This window comes from Neophocaena asiaeorientalis, unplaced genomic scaffold (assembly GCF_003031525.2).
Source record: "Neophocaena asiaeorientalis asiaeorientalis breed wild unplaced genomic scaffold, Neophocaena_asiaeorientalis_V1.1 scaffold77, whole genome shotgun sequence".
Taxonomy (NCBI): Eukaryota; Metazoa; Chordata; class Mammalia; order Artiodactyla; family Phocoenidae; genus Neophocaena; species Neophocaena asiaeorientalis.
The window spans coordinates 8,479,968-8,503,479 of NW_020174645.1; the positions used below are offsets into that span (position 1 = coordinate 8,479,968).

Consider the following 23,512-nt stretch of genomic DNA (forward strand, 5'->3'; position numbering starts at 1 on the left):
CATGCAGCCAAGCCTCCTGGCTACCTGTCAGAATGTACAGGTAATTTCCGGCATCCACACTTCCAAGGAGACACCCAGAATAACCCCATAAATTGTGGTAACTGGAGTTGAACACCAATGGGTCCAGTGTTCTGGGAATTTGTGGCACTTTACATCAATCATATAGCTGCTCTCTTGTCCTGAGCCAGGAAAATACAGAAAGTACTTTGTCTATTCCCTCTGGTCTTTGCAGCAGAACTCTTGCTGCATTCCACATGGTGATACCAGCTGAGACAGCATCACCTGTGGGGTGGCTGTCAGGTGAAGATCTGAATTGTAACTCTCTCAAGTTATACTTTTTATATTCCCTATATTGGTGGCTGTACCTTAGAATTGCCTATGGTCCCAAAAATGCCCATAAAAATTCCTATGCCCAAGCTCCATCCCAGATCAACTGAATTAGGATCGCTGGGGATAAGACTCCAGAATCAGTATTTTTTGGAAAGCTTCTCGGGTCATTGTGAGAAGAGTTGAGAACCACTATCCTGATGGACAGCCATTCATTCACTGAAAAGCTACTTATTAAGCACCAACTATGTGCCAGGCACTGTTCCCTGCCCTCATGGAGCTTACATTCTGGTAAAGACTGAAAATAAATACTCAAACATGCAAATAAACAAGATTACAGAATATTACTAAGGTAAGAAAAATGGGGTGGTGGGAGGAAGGGAGGGAGAGAGAGAGAGAGAGAGGAAGGAAGATGAGATGAGGCTGGAGGTGAAGCCAGGGGCTATGATAGTTACAATAATGAATTATCATGCTAAAATAATAGATAATATTTACGGAGTGCTTATCCTCTAGAGCGCAGGCTCAGTAGTTGTGGCGCACGGGCTTAGCTGCAACACGGCATGTGGGATCTTCCCAGACCAGGGGTTGAACCCGTGTCCCCTGCATCGGCAGGTGGATTCTTAACCATTGTGCCACTGGGGAAGTCCCCAATGATAATATTTTAAGTAACCATAGATTAGTACAGGCCAGGTCCTGACCTGATCACTTTATGTGCATCACATAATTGCACCCTCACAGTAACCTCGTGGGAGCAAAACGTTTTATCCTCCATTTTACAGGTGAGAACACTGAGACTCAGAGAGAGGGAAGCAAATAATGTTTCTGTTGTCAAAGGCAACTTGCTAAGGGGCTACAAACTTAAGCAACAGACAGTAAATTCACTGACAAAGCCCTTACGATAACTACTTCATTATGTCCCCCAAAACCCAAGAGCTAGATTTAATGCATTATTGATAACCCAGCACCAGATAGCTGACTTGATTCTAATAAAAATTTGGCCACTGATTAAAATACTGGGGCAAATATATCTCTCATCTGAGCTACTGATCTCTCTGACAAAAACTCATTCATTTTCTTTGTTTTTTTCTAACACCAAACGTGCTCAGAATTTCCACGTTCGCCCTCAAATAAAACTAGCCCCCAAACACCAAATAATAACAATGGAAGACATTGTCAGTTATTTTTTATTTTGGCTTCCTGGTCATTATGGATTCAGTAAATTAATGCACGTAGGCACTTAGACCAGTGGTTGGGAAATAATACCAATAAGTATGAGCTATTATATTGATATTATTATGTCATATGCCAACTGAGGAAGATGAAAACAAATGAGCTATTAAATATACTTTGGTAGAGTCCACATCCCCTTGCCCAATTGCTCTCCTTCATGATTTTTCCCAGTGTTAAGAAAAAAAGACCTCAATAAAAATCAAGAGTTCCACCATTAAGTCCCCTTCCTCCTTGGTAAGGCACAGAAGGTGCATTTCTGTCACTTGGGACAGGCAGCAGAGTGACGCCTTAGCAGTCAGTGACATCTTAGTGGAAAGTGGCTTTTCTGGAAAGCTCCTGATATCTGATAGCGTGTGAGGGGATGGGACTGGAAGCTCTGAGCCGCCTCCCATCGTTGGCTCCCCTTGCCCTTGGGGAGAGACTCATATTCTCATTCTCAATTGTGGCCTTCCAAGCCCTCCAAGGCCTGGCCCGTGGCATGCTTCTCCAGCCTCTTCTGGAGCCCTCCTCCCTGCTCACCCCCTACCTCCTTCCTGGCCCTGGTCCTCGTCTAGGTTATTTCCTCTGCTTGGAGCTCTCTTCCCTGTCCGTCCCATGTGGCCAACGTCGGCTCATTCTTCCTGTCTCAGCTTACAGGTCAACTTCCTCAGGGCAGCCTTCTCAGGTCACCCCATCCTAAGTAGGTCCCTTGATCTAGGCTCTGACTCAGCCCTGGTCTGTTTCCTTCTGGAAAAGGACAATCAAAATGGAGTTGGTATTGCTAAGAGAGCTCTCAAGGCCACTAAGCAAGTGTGACTTATGCACATCTCAGCCTGGATGGAATCTGAACTTTGACCACTTATGTCTTTTTTTTTTAACAGTCATGCATTCTATTTAATCTTTCTACCTCCTTTGCATTTGAATTATTTCATAATATTACTTGTTTAACCATATCCAGGTCAATTATCATTCTTCTGAGAACAAAGACATAATCAACATAAACAACGCATAATTCCCTATTCTTAATGTTGTTTGCTAATATAATACCTTTTCTCAAAGAAGGTGATATTTTTTTAACATCTTTATTGGAGTATAATTGCTTTACAATGGTGTGTTAGTTTCTGCTTTACAACAAAGTGAATCAGTTATACATATACATATGTTCCCATATCTCTTCCCTCTTGCGTCTCCCTCCCTCCCACCCTCCCTAACCCACCCCTCTAGGTGGTCACAAAGCACCCAGCTGATCTCCCTGTGCTCTGCAGCTGCTTCTCACTAGCTATCAGTTTCTTTACATTTGGTCGTGTATATATGTCCATGCTACTCTCTCACTCTGTCCCAGCTTGGCCTTCCCCCTCCCCGTATCCTCAAGTCCATTCTCTAGTAGGAAGGTGATTTTTAAAAAAAAAAATTTTTTTAATTTTATTGGAGTATAGTTGATTTACAATATCATGTTAGTTTCAGGTGTACAGCACAGTGAATCAGTTATACATATACATATATCCACTCTTCTTTAGATTCAACCACTTACGTCTTAATGTAGCGTCCAGAACATCTGCCTGCTGTTCCAGAAACTCCAGATACTTATCAGACACTTACCCTAAAATAACTCATGTCAGTGCATCCCTTCAGGACAAGCTATTTCCTTTCTTGAGTCAGAATCAATCGTAATTCCTGCCAGACAGCTTTAACAGCCTTGTGGCTTTTGCCTTTATAAGCCTCTGACTCTTCCTCTTCCCTGGAACATTCTTTCAGTTTCATCTGAATCTATGTCTCCTGAATTGCAATTCCTAACATCCCAACGAACTCTTTTCTTATTTGCAGGCTTCTGCGTTTTCTTGGTCAACAGCTCTCGGTGTGACTCACGGTTATTGACTCTGTTGCTTATTGACCTGAGTGTGTGTTACTGTGAGCTCCATGAGGGCGGACACCACGTCTCTCTTTACTCACCACTCCATTTCTAGTCCCTAATGGAGGGCACTTAGGGTTCCTTTAATTCCCTTATATGAGGTCAGAAAACCAAACAAATCCACAAGCAAAGCAGACAGACACCAAAACAAAACAATCGACCAGCATAACTTTCTGACCAACCAAGACGACCTGTTATTTTGGTACTGGCAGAACAAAGGGTAAACTGAGTCACCTAACTTTCTGTGTCAGAGTTCCGAAGGGTGGGCTTCTGCCTTAGAATGGCAGACACGGGTTTGCTGTCTGAATGACCAGAAGAAAGAATTTTTGGCTCGAGGTCAAGCACTCATAAAGGAATTTTAGTTCTTTAGCCTTCACTTTATAGGACAGAGTCTCTGGCGATTTTTCACTTAAACGGAACCTACCCTCCCAACATTTGTATGTGTGTATGTGAACTGTGCTTTGCCCAATTTTATTACAGACGTTATACAACAGATATATGGATCTTTAATATGGTAGCAGCTGAACCCAAAGCAGAATAAAGCCTTGGAAGGATGGATCTGAACCTCAGTTTTCCTCACTTGCAAAATGGGGATAATAGTACCTACAACACAGGTTGGTGGTGAGACTTAACTGAGATGAGTATAAAAGGGCCCAGCATTATCTCACGTAATTCTGAAAACAATGCAAAGAGGTCTGCGTTAACATTCCCGTCGTAGAGGTGGGAAAACCTAGACCCAGAGAAATTAGGTGAAGGGGTAGAGCTGGGACCTGAACCCAGGAGTTGAGTACAGAGCCTGAACCCTCACAGTGTCTGCCTTTGAATCTACTGCCAGACTAGTGTTCACAGCGCAAGGCAAAGGAGAGAAAGGCTACAGGCAAAAAAGGAAGGGTTTCGCTAAAAACTTTGCAACACGCAGACAGTTCCCTCCAACAAGGGTCACAAAGCAAGTGAAAGAAACAAGGCCCAGACCACCCACTAAAAGAGGAGAAAATATTTGCAAGTTAGATATCTGATAAGGGACTTGTATCCAGAATATAGAAAGAACTCTTACAACTTAACAATAAAAAGACAATTAAAGATGGGCAGAGAATCTGAATAAACATTTCTCCAAATAAGATATACAAACAGCCAATAAGCACATGAAAAGATGCTCAATCTCATCAATCATCAGGGAAATGCAAATCTAAACCACAACAAGATACCTACTAGGTTGGCTAGAATAACGAAGACAGGCGATGGCAAGTATTACTGAGGATGTGGAGAAACTGGAAGCTTCATACATTGCTGGTGGGAACGTAAAATGGTGCAGCTGCTTTCGAAAAAAAAAAGCAACTGACAGTTCCTCAAAAAGTTAAACACAGAGTTACTCTATGACCTGACAATTCCACTCCTAGGTATATACCCAAGAAAATGGAAAGCCTATGTTCACACAAAAGTTGTACACGAATATTCATAGCAGCATTATTTATAACAGCCCCCCAAATGGAATACTCAAATGTCCTTGTTTCTTTTAAAATTTACTAGCCCAAGCCCAAACCCTGTTCAGATTCTTTACTAACTGAATACCCAAAACCTAAGTTTGTCCTGTCGCTTCTTCACAAATTTATTGTTTCTTTGTCTGAAAGGTATAAAAGCTGCCTACCTTGGCCACTTCTTTGGTCCCATTTCTAGAGAACTCTGTGTACACAAATTAAAATTTGTTTCTTTTTCTCCTGTTAATCTGTCTTGTGTCAATTTTATTATTAGTCCAGCCACAAGAACTCAAGAGGGGTAGAGGGGGGAAATTTCCCCTCCCTGACAAAGCCAAACATGAAAGATCACATAATGTATGATTCTATTTATATGAAATATCCACAAAAACTAAATTCACAGAGACAGAAAATAGATTAGTGCCTGCCAGGATCTGGGAGGACAAGGGGATGGGGAGTGACTGCTAATGGGAATGGGATTTCTTTTAGGGGTGGTAAAAATTTATTGGAATTAAATATTGGTGATGATTGCACAACCTCGTGAATATACTGATACCAAAACCCACTACGTTGTACACACTGCTTTGTTTTTAAAGAAACAAGACCAAGTGACAGAACTTTTGCACATTGAGGGCTCCAGTGGGTCAATGATGGAGCCCAAAGAAACTGGCAGGATCTGGCAAGAGATGGTGGCAGGGCTTAGAATCAGCATGGGGGGCCTGGCAGTTACCCCAGAGCCCACCGGAAGCAGCAGCCAGGCCTGCACGTGTTAATGGCTTTGTGTGAGCATGTGAGAAACATCTCCCAGAGATATGGAAAGAAATTCTGTGGGGAGTTGATTTAGCAGGGAGGGATAAAAACCAGTGAATCCTGGGCTATTGTGTATAAATGTAAGCCCCATTTAAATGCACAGGTCATTAATGCCCAGGGAAACTGGGATCCAGACAAAAACAGATCCTGCTTCAGGGACCAAATTAACTTTCAGTAATTGTTCTGATTTGGAACGACGGTCGAAGTAAGAGTAAACCAAGAATTGATGCTAAATCTGGGAGCAGGCTGGCTTGAGACCAAAGCAAAGTAATGGTCTGTTAAGAGCTCTTGTGTGACATCCCACTGGATAACAGAGCCCTACCTTTCTATCTATCTATCTATCTATCTATCTATCTATCTATCTATTTATTTATTTATTTATTTATTTATTTATTTTTTGCAGTATGCAGGCCTCTCACTGTTGTGGCCTCTCCCGTTGCGGAGCACAGGCTCCAGACGGGCAGGCTCAGCGGCCATGGCTCACGGGCCCAGCCGCTCCGCGGCATGTGGGATCTTCCCGGACCGGGGCACGAACCCATGTCCCCTGCATCGGCAGGCGGACTCTCAACCACTGCGCCACCAGGGAAGCCCCCTACCTTTCTATTTTGTGGCCTATTCTGGGATTCCTTCCTGGGGGAGTTAAATCCATTTTAAGTGGATGACATAGATGTCACAGCGTATGTCCCTGGAACACGCAAAGCTTATTCCACCCCAGGGCCTTTGCACCTCCTGGCTCTGTCCAGGTCTTTCCATGGCTGGCTAGTTCTTATCCTTTAGTCTTTGCCCATTACCCTTTCTAAAGTAGGTTTTCTTCACCACCTGCCCTCACTAATCCTTCTCTCATACTTCCCTGTTTATTCTCTTCACAGCGCTTATCACTCTGAAACGATCTCGTTTATGTGCTAACTTGTGTATGGCCTGTCTTCCCCGACTCGTATGTAAGTTGCCAAAGAGCTGAGACTTTGACTGTCCCATTCGACAAGCAGGGAAAGGCTGTGGTTGTCCTGTGCTGCCCATGGAGGATTGGGTAATTCTGCCCAATTTGGGGGCAGAGTAGATCCCTTTGGTTGTGAGTCTGAAGCCATATGCTCCAAACACCTCCTCTGTTTTATTTCCTGTGTTTTATTTCTTAAGTGATTCAGAATTCTTGAGGGGGAGCAGTGTTTAATTTGCTGACCTAATATGTAGACTGCTTTTAGTCACGAGAACCTGTTAGCTCACAGATGTCCAGAGTGTCAGCTGTATTTATCTACCTGGTCGCCACAGTGTCTGGCACATAGTAAGTGTACAAAAACTGTTGAATGAATGAATGAATGTGCGAGAATCCCCGTTCCCTGCTTTCTACCCTTGAGAAATGTCAGCTGAAAATTTCCCAGGTCCTGTGCCACCTTCTCTAAGGGAACTGAGCACACTCAAGTGATGCTTCTTTGTGTTGACTTAAATCTCTCCTCCCTCGTCTGAATTCCTCCTTCCAGCTTTTCTCTTTGAACTTCAGAGCTGACTGCCACGCAATCGGCTTCCTACCATGGTGGCGGGGGCGAGGAACGGCCACAAATGGAAGAGAAGCCTGGCGACCCAGGCTTTCTCTGTCTTTGGCAATGCAGATGTCTGTTTGCCACATCCCGCCTCCTCTGTTTTCCTTCTCATTGATAATGGGTCTTGGACTTTGCCACTATCAAGCACAGATGTGGAAGAGATTTTTGGGGGGGGTTCATGGGATGTCTGAAGTGATGGAGACATCCTCTCTGGTGTCTGCCATTTCCTTCTGTTGGTAGGTCCTTACTGAGGAGATAGTGTGGCTCAAGGGAAAATATTATGAACCACGTGTCCTTCAAAAGCACGAAGAACTCATCTCAGGAGCATCAGGGGCCTTCTAAGCGGGTGAGAGACAGAACAAATGGGCTTAACTATGGAAAGCAGTATGGAGGTTCTTGAAAAACATTAAAAATAGAACCACCACATGATATAGCAATTCCACCCGTGTGTATATATTCAAAGGAAATGAAAACAGGATCTTGAAGAGATATCTGCACTCCCATGTTTATTGCAGCATTATTTGCAAAAGCCAAGATATGGAAGCAACCTAAGCGACCATCAATAGGTGAGTGGATAAAGATGTGGTATATATACACACATACAATGGAATACTGTACAGCCACGAGAAAGAAGGAAATCCTGCCATTTGCAACAACATGGATGGACCTGGAGGACATTAGGCTAAGTGAGATAAGTCAGACAGAGAAAGACAAATACTGTATGATATCCCTTACATGTGGAATCTAAAAAAGCCAAAGTCACAAAAACAGAGAGTAGAGCGGTGGTTACTAGGGGCTGGAAGCTGGGGACCTGGGGAGATGTTAAGTGTACAGATTTGCAACTAGTAGATAAATAAGTCCTGGGGATCTAATCACAGTATTGTGATTATAGACAATACTGTATTATAAACATCAAACTTCTAAATATCAAAGAGACTAGGTCTTAATTATTCCCACCATGAAAAAAGAAAAGGTAATGATGTGACATAATACAGGTGTTAGCTAATGCTATGATGGCAATCGTATTGCAATACATAAATGTATCATACCAAAATGTTATACATGTCAAACTTACACAAAATTACATGCCAATTATATCTCAATTAAAAAAAAAAAGTGGCCTTATATTAGTGGAGGTGAGCTTCTGCTTAGGTAAAACCCCAGTAAAATCAGACCCAAAACAACAAAACTGCTATTTTCTAAGCATTTCCTTTGGGCAGAAACTGTGCTAAGCTGTGCTTTCTCTATCCTTAGAGATTTTCAAGACTAGAACAAAACATCAGAATAAAATAGCATTTGTCTTGACTGAGCTACAGAGCTGACCATTTCAGCTTCATAAGAACGTATGGGGCTTCCCTGGTGGCACAGTGGTTGAGAATCTGCCTGCCGATGCAGGGGACACGGGTTCGAGCCCTGGTCTGGGAAGATCCCACATGCCGCGGAGCAACTAGGCCCGTGAGCCACAACTACTGAGCCTGCACGTCTAGAGCCTGTGCTCTGCAACAAGAGAGGCCGCGATAGTGAGAGGCCCGCGCTCCGCGATGAAGAGTGGTCCCCGCTTGCCGCACCTGGAGAAAGCCCTCGCACAGGAACGAAGACCCAGCACAGCCAAAAATAAATAAATTAACAAACCAATGAACCGACATTAAAAAAAAAGAACGTATGAAGTAGAAGTAGCACCACCCTTCAAGGTGGAGAAGGATTCACTTATCTACCACTACCCCTTCTTCCCTCTTGCTGAAGATTTTTATTGTCTTTAGAAAAATCCTTATTTCTGACTAGAAATGAAGTCTAAACATTTATTATAGAAAAATTGGAAAATAGTAAAAACTTATTATAGTAAAATCTGAAGTTATAATAGCCAAGGTTTACCAAGTACTTTGCATATAATATCCTATTGCATTCACAGGGCAACCCCTTGGAGGTAGGTGATATATATTTTTTTAAATAAATAAATTTATTTATTTTTGGCTGCATTGGGTCTTCGCTGCTGCATGCGGGCTTTCTCTAGTTGCAGCGAGCAGGGGCTACTCTTCGTTGCGGTGCACAGGCTTCTCATTGCGGTGGCTTCCCTTGTTGCGGCGCACAGGCTCTAGGCGTGCAGGCTTCAGTAGTTGTGGCACGCGGGCTCAGTAGTTGTGGCTCACGGGCTCTAGAGCGCAGGCTCAGTAGTTGTGGCACACAGGCTTAGTTGCTCCGCGGCATGTGGAATCTTCCTGGACCAGGGCTCGAACCCATGTCCCCTGCATTGGCAGGAGGATTCTTAACCACCGCACCACCAGGGAAGTCTGGAGGTAGGTGATATTGTTTCCAATTTACAGATGAGGAAACTGAGGCTCGGAGGTTAATTAGCTTCATCAATGTCACATGACAGCAAGCAGGGAGCCAGGAATCAAACCCTGGTGGACCTGATAATAGCATTTGTGCCCTTAACCTTTACAGTTATAACACTGTCCATACTCCTGCCACTTAGAATCATTGTAGACATTTTGGAATGCTTTCCAGACTTTTCCCCCCACGCATGTTCATGTGTGTGTGTGTGCATATAGGTGTGTGGATACTTTTAATTGACAGAATGTGTAAGAACGTGTGATCTTACTGCATACACAACTTTATATTGTCTTTTTTCCCCTACTTGATCTTTTACTTTAAACATTCCCCTGCATCATAAAAATTCCTCAAAAGCATGATTCTAACAGTTATAAAATATTCTATGTTCTAAATGTATGTATTATAATTTAGTCAATCTCTTCTGTTGGAATCAATCTTTATCTCCATCTTTAATCTTTCACATTTAAACCACAACAATGACAAACATCAATTAAGCAGTTACTCTGAGCCAGGCACCATGATTCATGTATATTAACTCACTTCATAATTCATTTCATACCTAATGCTGGGATGAACATCTAATATGTAATGTTATGCCTCTCCACTTAGTTAATTTTAAAAAAATTTTTAATCTCTTGGTGAAGCTTTCTTTGTATAGATCTTGCTTGTTTCCTAGGTTTATTTCTGGTATTTAAATTTTTTATTTGCTATTGTGACTTTGCCAGTATTTTGATCTATTGAGTTGCCAATACTGAAATCCTAATTTTAGAACAGTTCCCTTTGCTTCAAAACACCTATTCTCTCTTTCAAAACCATGCTCATCTTTATCATCCCTTTATCTCTAGTAGATATTTGCCTAATGGGAAGTAAGTAAGGTTTTCTCTCTTTCTGTGTGTGTATCTCTCTCTCTGCCTCTGTTTCTCTATCTCTCTCTCTCACACACACACACACACACACACACACCTGTGCAAACTTACATCCATGTCTGAACATAGTCAGAGATACTTCTGTCCAGGTGTAAGAACTCTCTTTATGTAGATCAATATTGTCTTAGATCCCAAACTCCCAGAGAGCAGGTTCCATCAAAATAGCCTGATGGATGTGGGTACTCGGTAAATATTTTTAGTAATAATGTCTGAGTTTTCAGAGGACTCTGGGGTTTCTTGTTTAGATTTTGCTTGCTCCTAAGTTTCTTTGCCTAAAGGTAGTGCTGGGAATTCAGAGACTAAGCTTTTAGATCATAAGGCACATTTCCTTGTCATCACCATTCATCTATTCATGCTAATCTGTCTCCTTCTTGGGCTTCTGGGCTGTTTCTCTCTATAAATACCTTCAAGGACAAGTGAGAATTGTCCTTTTGCCTGTCTATCACTAAAATAAAAAAAACTAGAGAGAAATTCTGCCAGGCTTGATGGAGAGTATTACATGAATGTTTCTTATATCAATGGAGCAAGGCTATTAAAAGAAAAAGCTCTCCAAACATCAAAGCTGTGTTCCTATCCAAGGGCAAGCATGGTCATCTGATTATAATGCTTCAAGAGGCCAGACTGTAAACTTCATGGGGGTGAGGACTGTCATGTTTGATTTTGTCCACTAGGGTCGCCTTTCAGAGCTTTGCTTCCTCATGGATAACCGGGGAGAACCGCTTTCGTCTGTGTCTCGCTGGAATTTTGTGACGAACAAGTGGAATTGTGTCCGTGTGAAAATGCTTTGAGAAGTAAATACATATGGACAAATGTAATTACTAATAATAACAGCAATAGCGCACTATCAAAATTATCCAGAACAAAGAACAAATGAAGTCATCAGAAGAGGCAGTTAAATATAGGAGGTGTCCTTTAGTTTGGGGAACAGAAAGCAGGAGGTAAAGGGTAAAGGAAACAGAAAGACAAATTTCTGAATTCCACCTGTAGAAAAGAAGCTAATGAGGGAGGAGGAACATCAGCAGAAGTCTGGCTGGGGGACACATTACAAATATCTGCGTTGGGACTTCCCTGGTGGTCCAGTGGTTAAGACAATGCACTTCCAATGCAGAGGGTGCAGATTCAAAACTACAATGAGTTATCACCTCTCACCAGTTAGAAGGGCCATCATCAAAAAGTCTACAAACAATAAATGCTGGAGAGGGTGTGGAGAAAAGGGAACCCTCCTACACTCTTGCTGGGGAATGTAGATGGGTGCAGCCATCATGGAGAACAGTATGGAGGTTCCTTAAGAAACAAAAAATAGAGCTACCATATGATCCAGCAATCCCACTCCTGGGCATATATCCAGAAAAGGTGAAAACTCTAATTCAAAAAGACCTATGCACCCCAATGTTCATAGCAGCACTATTTACAATAGCCAAGACATGGAAATAACCTAAATGTCCATCGACAGATCAATGGATAAAGAAGATGTGGTGTCTGTGTGTGTGTGTGTGTGTGTGTGTGTGTGTGTGTCTGTAGTAGAATATTACTGAGCCATAGAAAAGAATGAAATAATGCCATTTGCAGCAACTTGGATGGACCTAGAGATTATCATACTAAGTGAAGTCAGACAGAGAAAGACAAATATCATATATCACTTATGTGTAGAATTTTTAAAAAATGATACAAATGAACTCATTCACAAAATGGAAATAGACTCACAGACATAGAAAACAAACTTACGGTTACCAAAGGGGAAAAAGAGGGGGAAGGGAGAAATTGGGAATTTGGATTTAACAGATACACACTACTATATATAAAATACATAAACAAGAACCTATTGTATAGTACAGGGAACATTCAATGCCTTGTAATAAACTATAATGGAAAAGAATCTGAAAAAGAATATACATATAAAGCTGAATCACTTTGCTGTACACCTGAAACACTGTGAATCAACTATACTTCAATAAAAAAATAAAAGCACAACATCTGAGCAGGAAAATAAAAAACTGTGTTGGAAGAGAGGTAGAGAGGTGGGTCTTTAGGCAAGAATGTTAGGGATGAAACACCCTGCATTATTACTCTAATAGCAACAACAGATCAACTCATTAAAAGTGAGAACCAATGTATCATTAAGAACAGTATTTCCCAAAGTGTGTTCTGTGGCGTATTAGCCTGAGGATCAAAAGATGCTAGGCCACATGCTTAGTAAATGTCCCATGCTATACTGTTCCATCCAAGAGCCACAGGAAACAGCGGTCGGCCAAAAGCTTCACAAGACCTCCAAGGAAAGCAAACAGTTCACTTTTGCTTAACTTAGCATTTGACTTCTCAAATTTCCCCCATATTCCCTACCCCTTTTTTTTATTGATAAAACTTGTTTATATCAGGCAGAACCAGTTGTTTGAGAAGCATGGTTTTGGAAAATATGGTTTAATTCCTGAACTTGCAGAACTGGAGATTTCAGATATCTTCAGGCTCCTGCTCTGAAGGCATCGTACTTCTGGACGAGCAGCTTTGAACTGAAGAGTGTTAGTTGAGAACAGAAATCAATTTCCAAAGGTGGACCCACTGGCCTGCAGTGTGTGGGGTGCTGGTGAGCTCCAGATGAGCCAGGAAAGCTATCCTTGGGAACCAAGCCTTGGCTAACTTCTCAGCAATGCTTGCCATTAGCCTGGGTCTCCTGGATATTTTCCAAAAAAGTTTTGGCAGAAACACAGAACAGAGAGGGGAAGGGAGTGTAATCCTCAGAGATAAAGGTAGGAACAAATTTCGGCCTCTGGAGCCATTCATTCATCCATCCATCCGTTCATTCATCAAGCATACATTACTTATCAACACTGTGCTAAGTTCCTGGGGCTAACAGTGCAGCCACAAGAGGTGCAGAGAAGGAAATGTACTCCGAGAGAAATCTGTTCAGAGTATAGTGAGTACAACCTAGGGTGAGGGCAACAGGGCAATCAAGAAGGGCTTCACGAAGGAGGTGACTTTCCAGCTGAGCTTTGAAAGAGGAGTGAAATCTGCATTTTAACAAGAGCTTCAAGTGGCTATATTTTGAGGAGCGCTGTTCTAGGAAATGAGCCCTCCTACCTGGCCTTCTCTTGAGGACTAGTTGAAGGTGTCCTTCAAAGTCATCGTTAAAATTCATTACAAGTCATGGATAAAGAAGGTGTGGTAGATATATACAATGGAATATTACTCAGCCATTAAAAAGAATGAAATAATGCCATTTGCAGCAACATGGGTGGACCGAGAGATTGTCATACTGAGTGAAGCAAGTCAGAGAAAGAGAAATATCGTATGATGCCTCTTATATGCAGAATCTAAAAAGAAATAGTACAAATGAACCTATTTACAAAACAGAAACAGACACACAGACTTAGAGAACGATTTATGAGAACAGACTTATGGTTTCCAGAGGGGAAGGATGCGGGGAAGGGATAGTCAGGGAGTTTGGGATTGACATGTACATACTGCTGTATTTAAAATGGATAAGCAACAAGGACCTACTGTACAGCACAGGGAGCTCTGCTCAATGTTATGTGGCAGCCTGGACGGGAGGGGAGTTTGGGGGAGAATGGATACATGCATACGTATGGCTGAGTCCCTTTGCTGTGCACCTGAAACTATCACAACATTGTTAATTGGCTATACTCTAATATAAAATAAAAACTTTAAAAAATTTATTACAAGTCAGACATAGTTTGCTTATTAACGAATGACAAACTGCACCTCAACCATGGCCTGTTTTGCCAACTCATCTAATAGCTGCTGTTTTGTTATCTGGGCAATGTTTAACAACTTTGGGAGGGACTTTCTTTTTTCCTTAACAGCAACAAAAAAACTTTTATTATGTAAACTTTCAAACATATTAAAAAATTAACAGAATAATGTAACAAAACTCCATGTTCCCATAACCCAGCTTCAACAACTATCCATTAGTGGCCAATCTTGTTTTATCTATATCTCCCATATTATAACAAAGCCATTATAAAATTTTACCAGTAAATTAAAATGTTTTCTTTCCTTTTCTTTTTTTTTTTGCGGTACGCGGGCCTCTCACTGTTGTGGCCTCTCCCGTTGCGGAGCACAGGCTCTGGACGCGCAGGCTCAGCGGCCACGGCTCATGGACCCAGCCGCTCTGTGGCATGTGGAATCCTCCCGGACCGGGGCATGAACCCGTGTCCCCTGCATCAGCAGGCGGACTCTCAACCACTGTACCACCAGGGAAGCCCTAAAATGTTTTCTTTTACAGGAACACACAGATTATCATGTTGTACCTCTAATAATCTAGGACTTATTAGATTGAAAGGACCTACTGAAAGGATCCTAACAGCAGTTTAAACTCTATATTCCCAAATACCAAGTGTCAGTGGCCACCCTCTGCCACATATTGGGGAAACTTATGAAAGTAGCCATCCAGGCAAGGGGCTGCTTGGGTGAGGCGCATATCTAAAATTTATGGGTATTGGGGCTTCCCTGGTGGTGCAGTGGCTAAGAATCCACCTGCCAATGCAGGGGACACAGGTTCGAGCTCTGGTCCTGGAAGATCCCACATGCCTCGGAGCAACTAAGCCCGTGTACCACAACTACTGAAGCCTACGCGCCTACAGCCTGTGCTCTGCAACGAGAGAAGCCACTGCAGTGAGAAACCTGTACACTGCAGTGAAGAGTAGCCCCTGCTCGCTGCAACTAGAGAAAGCCCGCACACAGCAACGAAGACCCAACGCAGCCAAAAATAAATAAATAAAATAAATAAATTTATTAAAAAATAAAAATCTATGGGTATTTATAATAGTGCTTTCCAACAAAGCTGACACAATTCAGGCAAGGTCTCTGTCATCTGAAACGATCTTAACACTCTTCAGAGCTTCAAGCACAGGAATTCATAAGAAATAAGTCATAGGTGTCCATAATATTAATAACCTATTTCTCAGATGACAATGATGTGGAAAGAGCCACAGAAGGAAGAGAGAAATCACACTGAGAGACCCAACGAGCTACAATATTTAGAGCTTCAACTTGTAAGCAATGTAAGCCTCCTGGGTCAGCTACCTCGACCAAGATCTGTTATTTCCAAGTTCTGCCTTGGTCACTGAAAACAACAACAAAACCCAAAACAAACAAACAAAAAACCATCAAACCCCACAAAAAACGTACACAAGAAACAACTCCCTTCTAAACCCACTGAAGTCCAGTTGGAACACAGCGTTGATGGAAGAGCCCTGGTAGAGCCTGGGTCAGATAGAAAGAACGCCCAGTTTGGTTTGTCTTTCATCCTGTGGACATTTACTTTCTTTCTGACCACAGACCTTGTCTTCTAGAGCAGGTGTGGTCAGGCTCTGGGCAGGACTGTGGCTTACTGTGCCAGCCCATGTCCAGATGATGGATTTTGACAATGGCTTCAGATCAATCATCCATTATCAACTGCACCTTCTGCTGGTTTATGAGACCTGTTGCCTTGTTTTGAAGATTTCTCTTTGCCTTTTGTTTTCTGTGCTGGAGCCATTTTCTGGATCCTGTGTCTTTCTCTTTCCTGATTTACTTCCTTGTATTCAGGGAGCACATCCTCCCATAGCTTTCTGAGAAAAGGTATATGTCAGATGTTTTTTTTGAGATCTTGAATGTCTGAAATTAATATTTACCTTCAGACCACAGCAGTTATTTCTTCCAGTGACACATTTACTGGTCACTGTTTTTATTTTTTATCAAATTTTGCTAGTCTCAATAAAAACAGAAAAACTGCTACTGGAAAAGGTAATGGCTTGTATCCCTAACATATATGCATCATCATCCTTATTGAGTTCATCATCATCAATACTTATGAGTTCTAGCTGTGTTTTAGGTAATGCCATGAAACCATTTAACTTTTATCGTTTAATCTCCACAACAGCCCCTGAGTTGGTGCTGTCACAACCCTTAGTTTACAGGGTTGAAAAATCAAGCCTCAGAAAGATGGAGACAGCTGCATGAAATCACAAATGTAGCAAAAAGCACAAAAGATGTGAACCTCGCTGGTTGGTGTCTAGACAGATGCTGTTGGTGTGAGGGAGAAGTTCTGTTGAAAGAAGGCTTATAATTCACCTAATTAAAACTCATTGGCTATTTTGTATCTGTACTCAGAGTGACCGAATTGGTTCAACTATGCAAAAGACTGTATCATAACATCATAAAAAATGGAGGCTCGGCATGGACTCACTTCCAGTCTCTTGAGCCAGGCAGCAAATTCCAGCTACAAAACCAACAGGCTAAATTTGCCAACACTCCTGCAACTTGCCTGGAACCTTTTTTCTTCCAGAGGGCAGAGACCTTGTTGATCTTATTTACCACTTGACAGAGGTAAAGGAGTATACCAATGCCTGGAATAGAGCCTGGCATATAATAGGTGCTCAATAAATATTTGTAGGATGAGCAAACATTCTTTCTCCAGGGTAAAAGCCACGTGGATAGTCTCCAGCATTCTATCTTTCAGATGGAATAAACAGAGATAGCCAGGGATGAGCGGGACCACAATGCATGAGGCCTGAAAACCACCCTGGGCTTTACTTTCCAAGCCGTGTGCTGCATCTGTATGGAGGAAGGGTGCCATTTGCAAATTCACATGTGCAATATGGGCTAGCAATGGCCCAGTCTGGGGGAGGTTCTTGAGATACGTGTCCCTGAAAGTGAGCACACTTCAGTGCACTGCAACAAACAGACTTTCAGTACTTGGGGGAAGCAGAGACTTTCGTGTCCCTGCCTCTGACAATGCTTGACCCACCAGTGTTTCAATACAACAAACCATATTGTACTGATTCTCATCGGTGGTGCACTGCCTCACAACCAGGACTCTATGAGCTCTGCACGGATGGTTAAAAGATCACAGATGCCCACAGCTTGAAGAACACTCTTCTCAAATGTATGTTTTTCAAAGTAGTCTTATTATCCCCTAGCACCTACTTCAGCTCTGTGATTTTACAGAAGACTTCTCAGGCTTGGTTTACTAAATAAAGATATTGATTGTTTTGAGACCGCTGGCTCTTTTTACAGTTCTGGGAACTAGTTACATTGAGCCTTGTCAATATGCATCATCTCCCAGTGTTTACTGATCGGGGTGCTATTGAGTTTGGGGTAGGTCAGTTCTTCATTCGGGTGACAGCCTCCAGCACTGTAGGATATTAATACTCTTAGCCCCTCCCCAAATGCCAGTAGTGCCCCAAATCACTGAGAGATACACAAATACTCCCCAATATGTCCAAGTGCTTCCATGGGGAATAGCACCACTATTTAGTGCCTCAATTTATCACAAATTACAGATGAGTAAGATCTGAAAATAGCCAGCATTGAACATCACAAGACTCCCTAGGGAAAGAACACACCTGGCATTTGGTGGGCCACCTTCCTCTTACACACCCTTCCACTTCCTCTTCATCCTCTGGAGTCTTTATTATGAAACCTGTCAAATCCGGATGTGCACTGTTTCAAAGGGAAGAAGCTTCCAGTACCTTAGAGGGAGTGCAATGAGGAGGGTGTAGGAAGCTCTTTTTAGAATTTGGATTTCATTAATTTGACGTTCTGTTTGTTTTCACACATGGCATACGATGTTTCCAGGTTCCAAATCTATCCATCTGTCTGACAATTATTGCCCGTACCTAGCACAAAGCTGGTGGCTTGACACGCTTTTCTTCTGTTTTATCCTTACAACAGTTTTGCCTCCACTTAAAACACCTTTTACATTCTCATTTTCTAGGTGAAGAAACCAAGGCTTTGAAAGGGTATGGAAGAAACCAAGGTTTTGAAAGGGCATGGAACTTGGCCATAGTCAACTTTCTGACTCCAGTGTCTACTTTCTGACAACAGAATGGACTCTTGCTGTAAATCTAGTGAAAAAGTCTTGGTGGAGGGAATGGGGATGAGGGGACCAGAAAAAGCTTTCTATTCGAAACACATACAAGTCTTATCCCCCAGGACACACCAAGTAGCATCGCTAGCGTCCAACCTGTCACCACCCGCTGGAGTTTTAGCTCATCTCAGATGAATGTGGGGTGCGGGGAGCCTTTGCAGGCAGTTGGGAAAGGGGTAAATCGGCTGTCGATTCATTAATAAACCAGGACACAGTGTGGACACCAATACCAGCCAGAGAGTCTGCTGCTGCCTGGAGAGCGTGGCTGCTGCATCCTCCCCCTGCTTTGCTGCCAAAAAACACAAAAAACAAAAAGAACCCAAGACCGGATATCCTGGGAGAGGAAAGGAGGAAACTGGCTGGTTGGTCCAAAGGAACCTGATACGGTGGTTCCGGGGCTCCAGTACAGGATAGAGCAGCAGGAGTAAAACAGACATTGTGACCCATTAACACCATTCATTCATTCAGGCATTCATTCAGGCATTCATTTTGTAATATTTATTGGGCATCTACCACCTGTCAGATTCTCTTCTAGGTAAAGGTACAGCAACAAAAAACAAGCAACAAGCAAATATCCCGGCCCTCAGAGAGCTTATATTCTAACGAGGGGACACACACAGTAAGCATGTTAATAAGTGAAATAATATATCAGACGCAGACGAGTGCTTTGGGCAAAAGCTATCGGGGAAGGGAGAATAGAGCTTGTGGGGGTTTGATTTTAAACAGCGATCAGAGAAGCCCTCAGCAAGCGACAAGTCAGTAAAGCTCTGATACCTCCACCATGCTGGGCACTGTGCCAAGCGGGTCACACTTCATCTCATTAATACAACAACCCTAAGACATATGGCTTTGATCATTCTCATTTTACAGACAAAGAGACTGACGTTAAGAGAGATGCATACAGCTAGCTAGTACATGGTGGCACTGGGATTTGAACCCAGGTAGTCAGAACTTCAGCGGCTGAACGCTTGAATGTTGGTGCAGATAGCGTACAAACGGGGTCTGAGAAAGGGCAAGCTGCGCGTGCAAATGAGGTCTTCGCGTGTACCCACGAAGCGAATACGGAACCACCCACGGGCAAGCGAGGGCGGGCTTGAAGGGGGGAGGGGGGCGGCGGCTCTTGATCTTTACTGAGCTGAATCCGGACTCTCCCGGGTCTGTGGCTGGAGAGTTCGGTCAGGAGAGGTGGGGAGGGAGCTCACCGCAAGGGCTGTCCCGGGACAGTGCCCGACCAGCTGCTCCAGTCAATAAGGTTAGGACCTCGCGGGCGCTCCTTGCCCTCCCGGTGGGGTTCGCACGGACCTCCTACCTGGGCGGAAGAGGGCGGTGGAGGCGAGCTTCGGAAGGGGGGACTGGAACGCTCAGAGAGAGGCACGCAGCTCGGGAGGCCAGCGCAAAGGGCGCGCGGAGCTGCACGGGGCGCGGGAGTCCCCAGTGGGTTCCCGGGAGCTCCCAGGCCGTAAGACCCAGCGGTGGAGGGGCGCCTGGGAGCCCCTGGGGGACACCACGAGAGGCGGGCATAGGGCCCCACGCAGGAAGTGAGAGAGGGACTACGACATGCTGGGGCAGAAAGAGTAAAAGGTGAGCTCGCACACTGCTGGTGAGAGGGGCACAGGGGTAGCCCAAGAAAGGCCTGGAGAGCGGGGCTCACTGGAAAGCGGGGTCAAAGGGTGCCGAAGAGAGCCAGGCAGAGGGAACTGGCGTAGGAAGAAGTGCGAAGGGACGGGAGCCGCAGAGAGGGTGTGCTGAGGTGTGGGACCAGGGGCCTAGAGGACATCGGGGATCGCCTGGGGACCCTCAGAGAGTGGCGGAGGCGGCGCTCCGGGCGCGGCAAAGAAAGGACTCCGTGCTAAAAGACAGAGACAGTGCCGCGCCTGGAGAGGCCGAGCCCCGGCGGGGCGAAGAGCGGCGCAGAGCCTGCGCGCTCAGGGGACGGGGCGTGCTGCTGCCTGTGAGGGTGGCGCGCTGTGAGGCTCCAGGAAAACGGGTTGAGAAGAATCGGATGGGCGCCCAGGAATGTCGGAGGAGGCCGGGAGAGAAGCGGGAATGTCCGGGGAAGAACATGCACCATGGGCGCTGCTGGAAGAAGTGGAAAGCGGGCCTGGGGGAGGCTTGGGCCGGGCTCTGAGAGCCACAGGGAGCGCAGTGGCGGCGCTGATGGCTGGGGGGAGAGTGCGGAGAGCCCGAGAAAGGTGAGCAGGGGCTGCGGAGGACAGAACACCCCCGGTGCACGCGGGGCCGTGAGGAAGGGAGCGGCCGAGGGCGGAGAGTGCGAAGAGTCCCCAGGAGGGTCCTCCAGGAGGGTCTCTACACGCCCAGGTCTCTCCTCCCTGGCTGCTGCGGGCCCTCGTTCACTCACCATGATGGAGAAGACTAAAGCCACGATGTTGATGGGGTATGCGGGGCAAAAACAAGAGACGATGGCGAGCCACAGGTAGTTCTTGGGCATGGGCACGTCCTCCTCGGCCTTGTCATTCTCAGTGTTGGCCTCGGGGCTGCTGTCCAAAGCCCTCTTGAAGTCCGAGCTGGGAGCGGACTGAGACATGGGCGAGGCGCAAGGTGCAGGGAGGCGGTCGGCGCGGTCTGGGGCTCTGGCCGCGGGCTCCCGGCGAGTCGCTGAAAAGCCAGCGGCGCGGGGCTCCAGGGAGACGTAACCTCACCCCTCCGGCGCCCTTCACTTGCACCCGCCTGGCCTCAGGGACCCAGGCCAAGAGCCTCCGCAGGAGAGGGAGGGAGGGAGGGAGCGAGGGCGTGGGGGAGGAGACAGGGAGCCCGCCAGCCTGAGAAACAGGGGGAAGGCACTCCTTGACGACACACCCGGGGCCCAACAGGCAGACACCCAGACTCACACCTAAGAGTCCGGAGTAAAAGGAGGCTCAGGGAAGGGAAAGCAAAGACTCTACGTTGTAGACTGGCTGACCTACAGGCTGAAGATGACCAGCTCATCTTTTTAAGCAGCTGAATTTGAATACATTCAGCGTCACAGCAGGCGACACAGCTCTATCCGGTTGGCCATCCAACCCTACCGAGGTGCCCAAAGACTTATTACTTCCTCTTGACTTTAAGGATTAGCTTCCCCTGCCCCATCCTCCTTCTTCTAAGACTTTGAACATTGAGCCCCACTGATTTCCTCAACAGGTGGGCAGGGAACAGGGTGCTCAGTTTGGGGCCGAACCCTTCACACACTGCACAGGGGGCCTCTGGAGACTGGAGTGGAGTGTAGACAGGCAGTGGGCACCACCCGGTCAGGGCCTGCCCCGGTGCCCTCCACTTTCTCCCAAGTGTGGAAACAAGGAGTCCTTCTCCGCTCCACTTTCCCACCTACAGGAAAGAGAGAAGCAGGTAGATCTAACTAGTGTAGACAGCCCAGGTGGTTACTGGGATGGAAAGGAGAGACAGGGATCCACTTTGGGAACCGGGGTGAGGATAGCAATCGTACCAGTATCTGGGCAATTTATGAAAGATGGTACGGACCAGAACGGGGGCTCCGAACCCAGATAGAGCTGGGAAGTCATCACATCTGAGTTGAATGACCTCAGGAAAATTCCCTCACCTGAGCTCTGAGTTTTTCATCCAAAAAAGGTGGAATAATGAGACCCTGCCTTACAGGGATGTTGTAAAGACTATGAGACTGCATGTCAAGCCACGTGATTCTAAGGGCTCAATAAATGTTAGCTATTATTAGAACGATATTTCCCCCAAATATAGTCATTATACAGTATCTCAAACCCAATATCCATTGCTGCAAATACTTCATGAAAAATCCAGATAGTCTCAGCTGGCAGGGTCACAAAGAAGTGCAAATAATTTTAGTGTGTACAGCCTCACAAAAAGTTGCTCACACCATCATACGGAGAAATGAGATGAGAAAGTATTACTCATCTGCTTGGCTTTCTCAGAACATGACTTGGTTATCTGGGATGCTCTGACTCATTTCATGGGCCATAGTGATTTGAATATCTACCTCCCTCACTGGACTGAAAACTCCCTGAGACAGGGAACTGTCTCGCTCATCTTTGTGTCAGCCCTTGGTACAGTATCTGGTATTGTGCTTAGCATAGCTTGCTGGGTGAACATATAAAGATGAAACATCACTTATATGTGGAATCTAAAAAAAAGATACAAATGAACTTATTTACAAAACAGAAATAGACTCACAGATACAGAAAACAAACTTATGGTTCCCAAAGGGGATAGCAGGGGTGGGGTGGGGAGAGAGAGAGAAATTAGGAGTTTGGGATTAACATATACATACTACTATATATAAAATAGATAAATAACAAGGACCTACTGTACAGCACAGGGAACTATATTCGATATCATGTAATAGCCTATAATGGATACCGAAAAGGGATATCTATCTATCTACATATCTATCTGAATCACTTTGCTGTAAACCTGAAACACGGTAAATTAACTGTACTTCAATTTTTTAAAATGATTTAAAAAATGATGAAACAGTACAACAGTACCTTTCCCACCATGCCTTCTCTCCCATTCTGGTTGGTTAATCAAGTGAGAATAAGCCAGAGAATTAGATTCATCTACTGAGCTCTCAAGTAAGCCTTTGCCTTGGCTGTTACCTCTGCCTGGAATGGTGTTCCCCAAGACTGTCACATGGCGGCTCCTTCTCTGCCTCAGCTGTCAACTGAAATGTCACTTCCTCAGAGAGACAGGGAGCTCTTCAGACTTATCTAGTGTAGGTCCCCATAATTATTATACGTTTTACCAGCTTTTTTTTGGGGGGGGTGACATGTATCACTATGGTAATTTACTTTGTTTACTTGTTTGCTGTCTGTTCTTTCTTGAGACTATAAGCTCTGTAACCTGTTCAGGGCTGTATCTCCAGCACTTAGAATTGTCCTGGTACATACCAGGAATGCAAGCAATAGTTCTTGAATGAATGGATCAGAATTACCTGGGAGAAATGAAAAATGATTTCCGGATCTTGACCAAGATCTATTTGAATTAGAACTTCCCAGGGTGGCACCCCAGAAATCTGTATTTTGAATGCCTGAGAAGTCCGTATTTTTAGAACACTCCCCAGTGATTTTGACGGAACGGAACATTTTCCCAAATCCCAATACTGTCTCTAGTTCGCAGGATGTAGGTCTGGATCTTTAGTT

At 44.6% G+C, this 23,512-nt stretch overlaps 1 protein-coding gene across 1 annotated transcript in view; it reads right to left on the bottom strand.

The window, feature by feature from the left end:
- TMEM233 (transmembrane protein 233) overlaps positions 1-20,950 on the bottom strand; it is a 38,514-nt gene extending 17,564 nt beyond the window's left edge. Inside the window, exon 1 of the mRNA XM_024758476.1 lies at positions 20,746-20,950. Within this exon, the coding sequence (XP_024614244.1) occupies positions 20,746-20,931 (186 nt within the window). The 5' untranslated portion in view covers positions 20,932-20,950. The remainder of the gene's footprint in view (positions 1-20,745) is intronic.
- Positions 20,951-23,512: the final 2,562 nt, after the last annotated feature.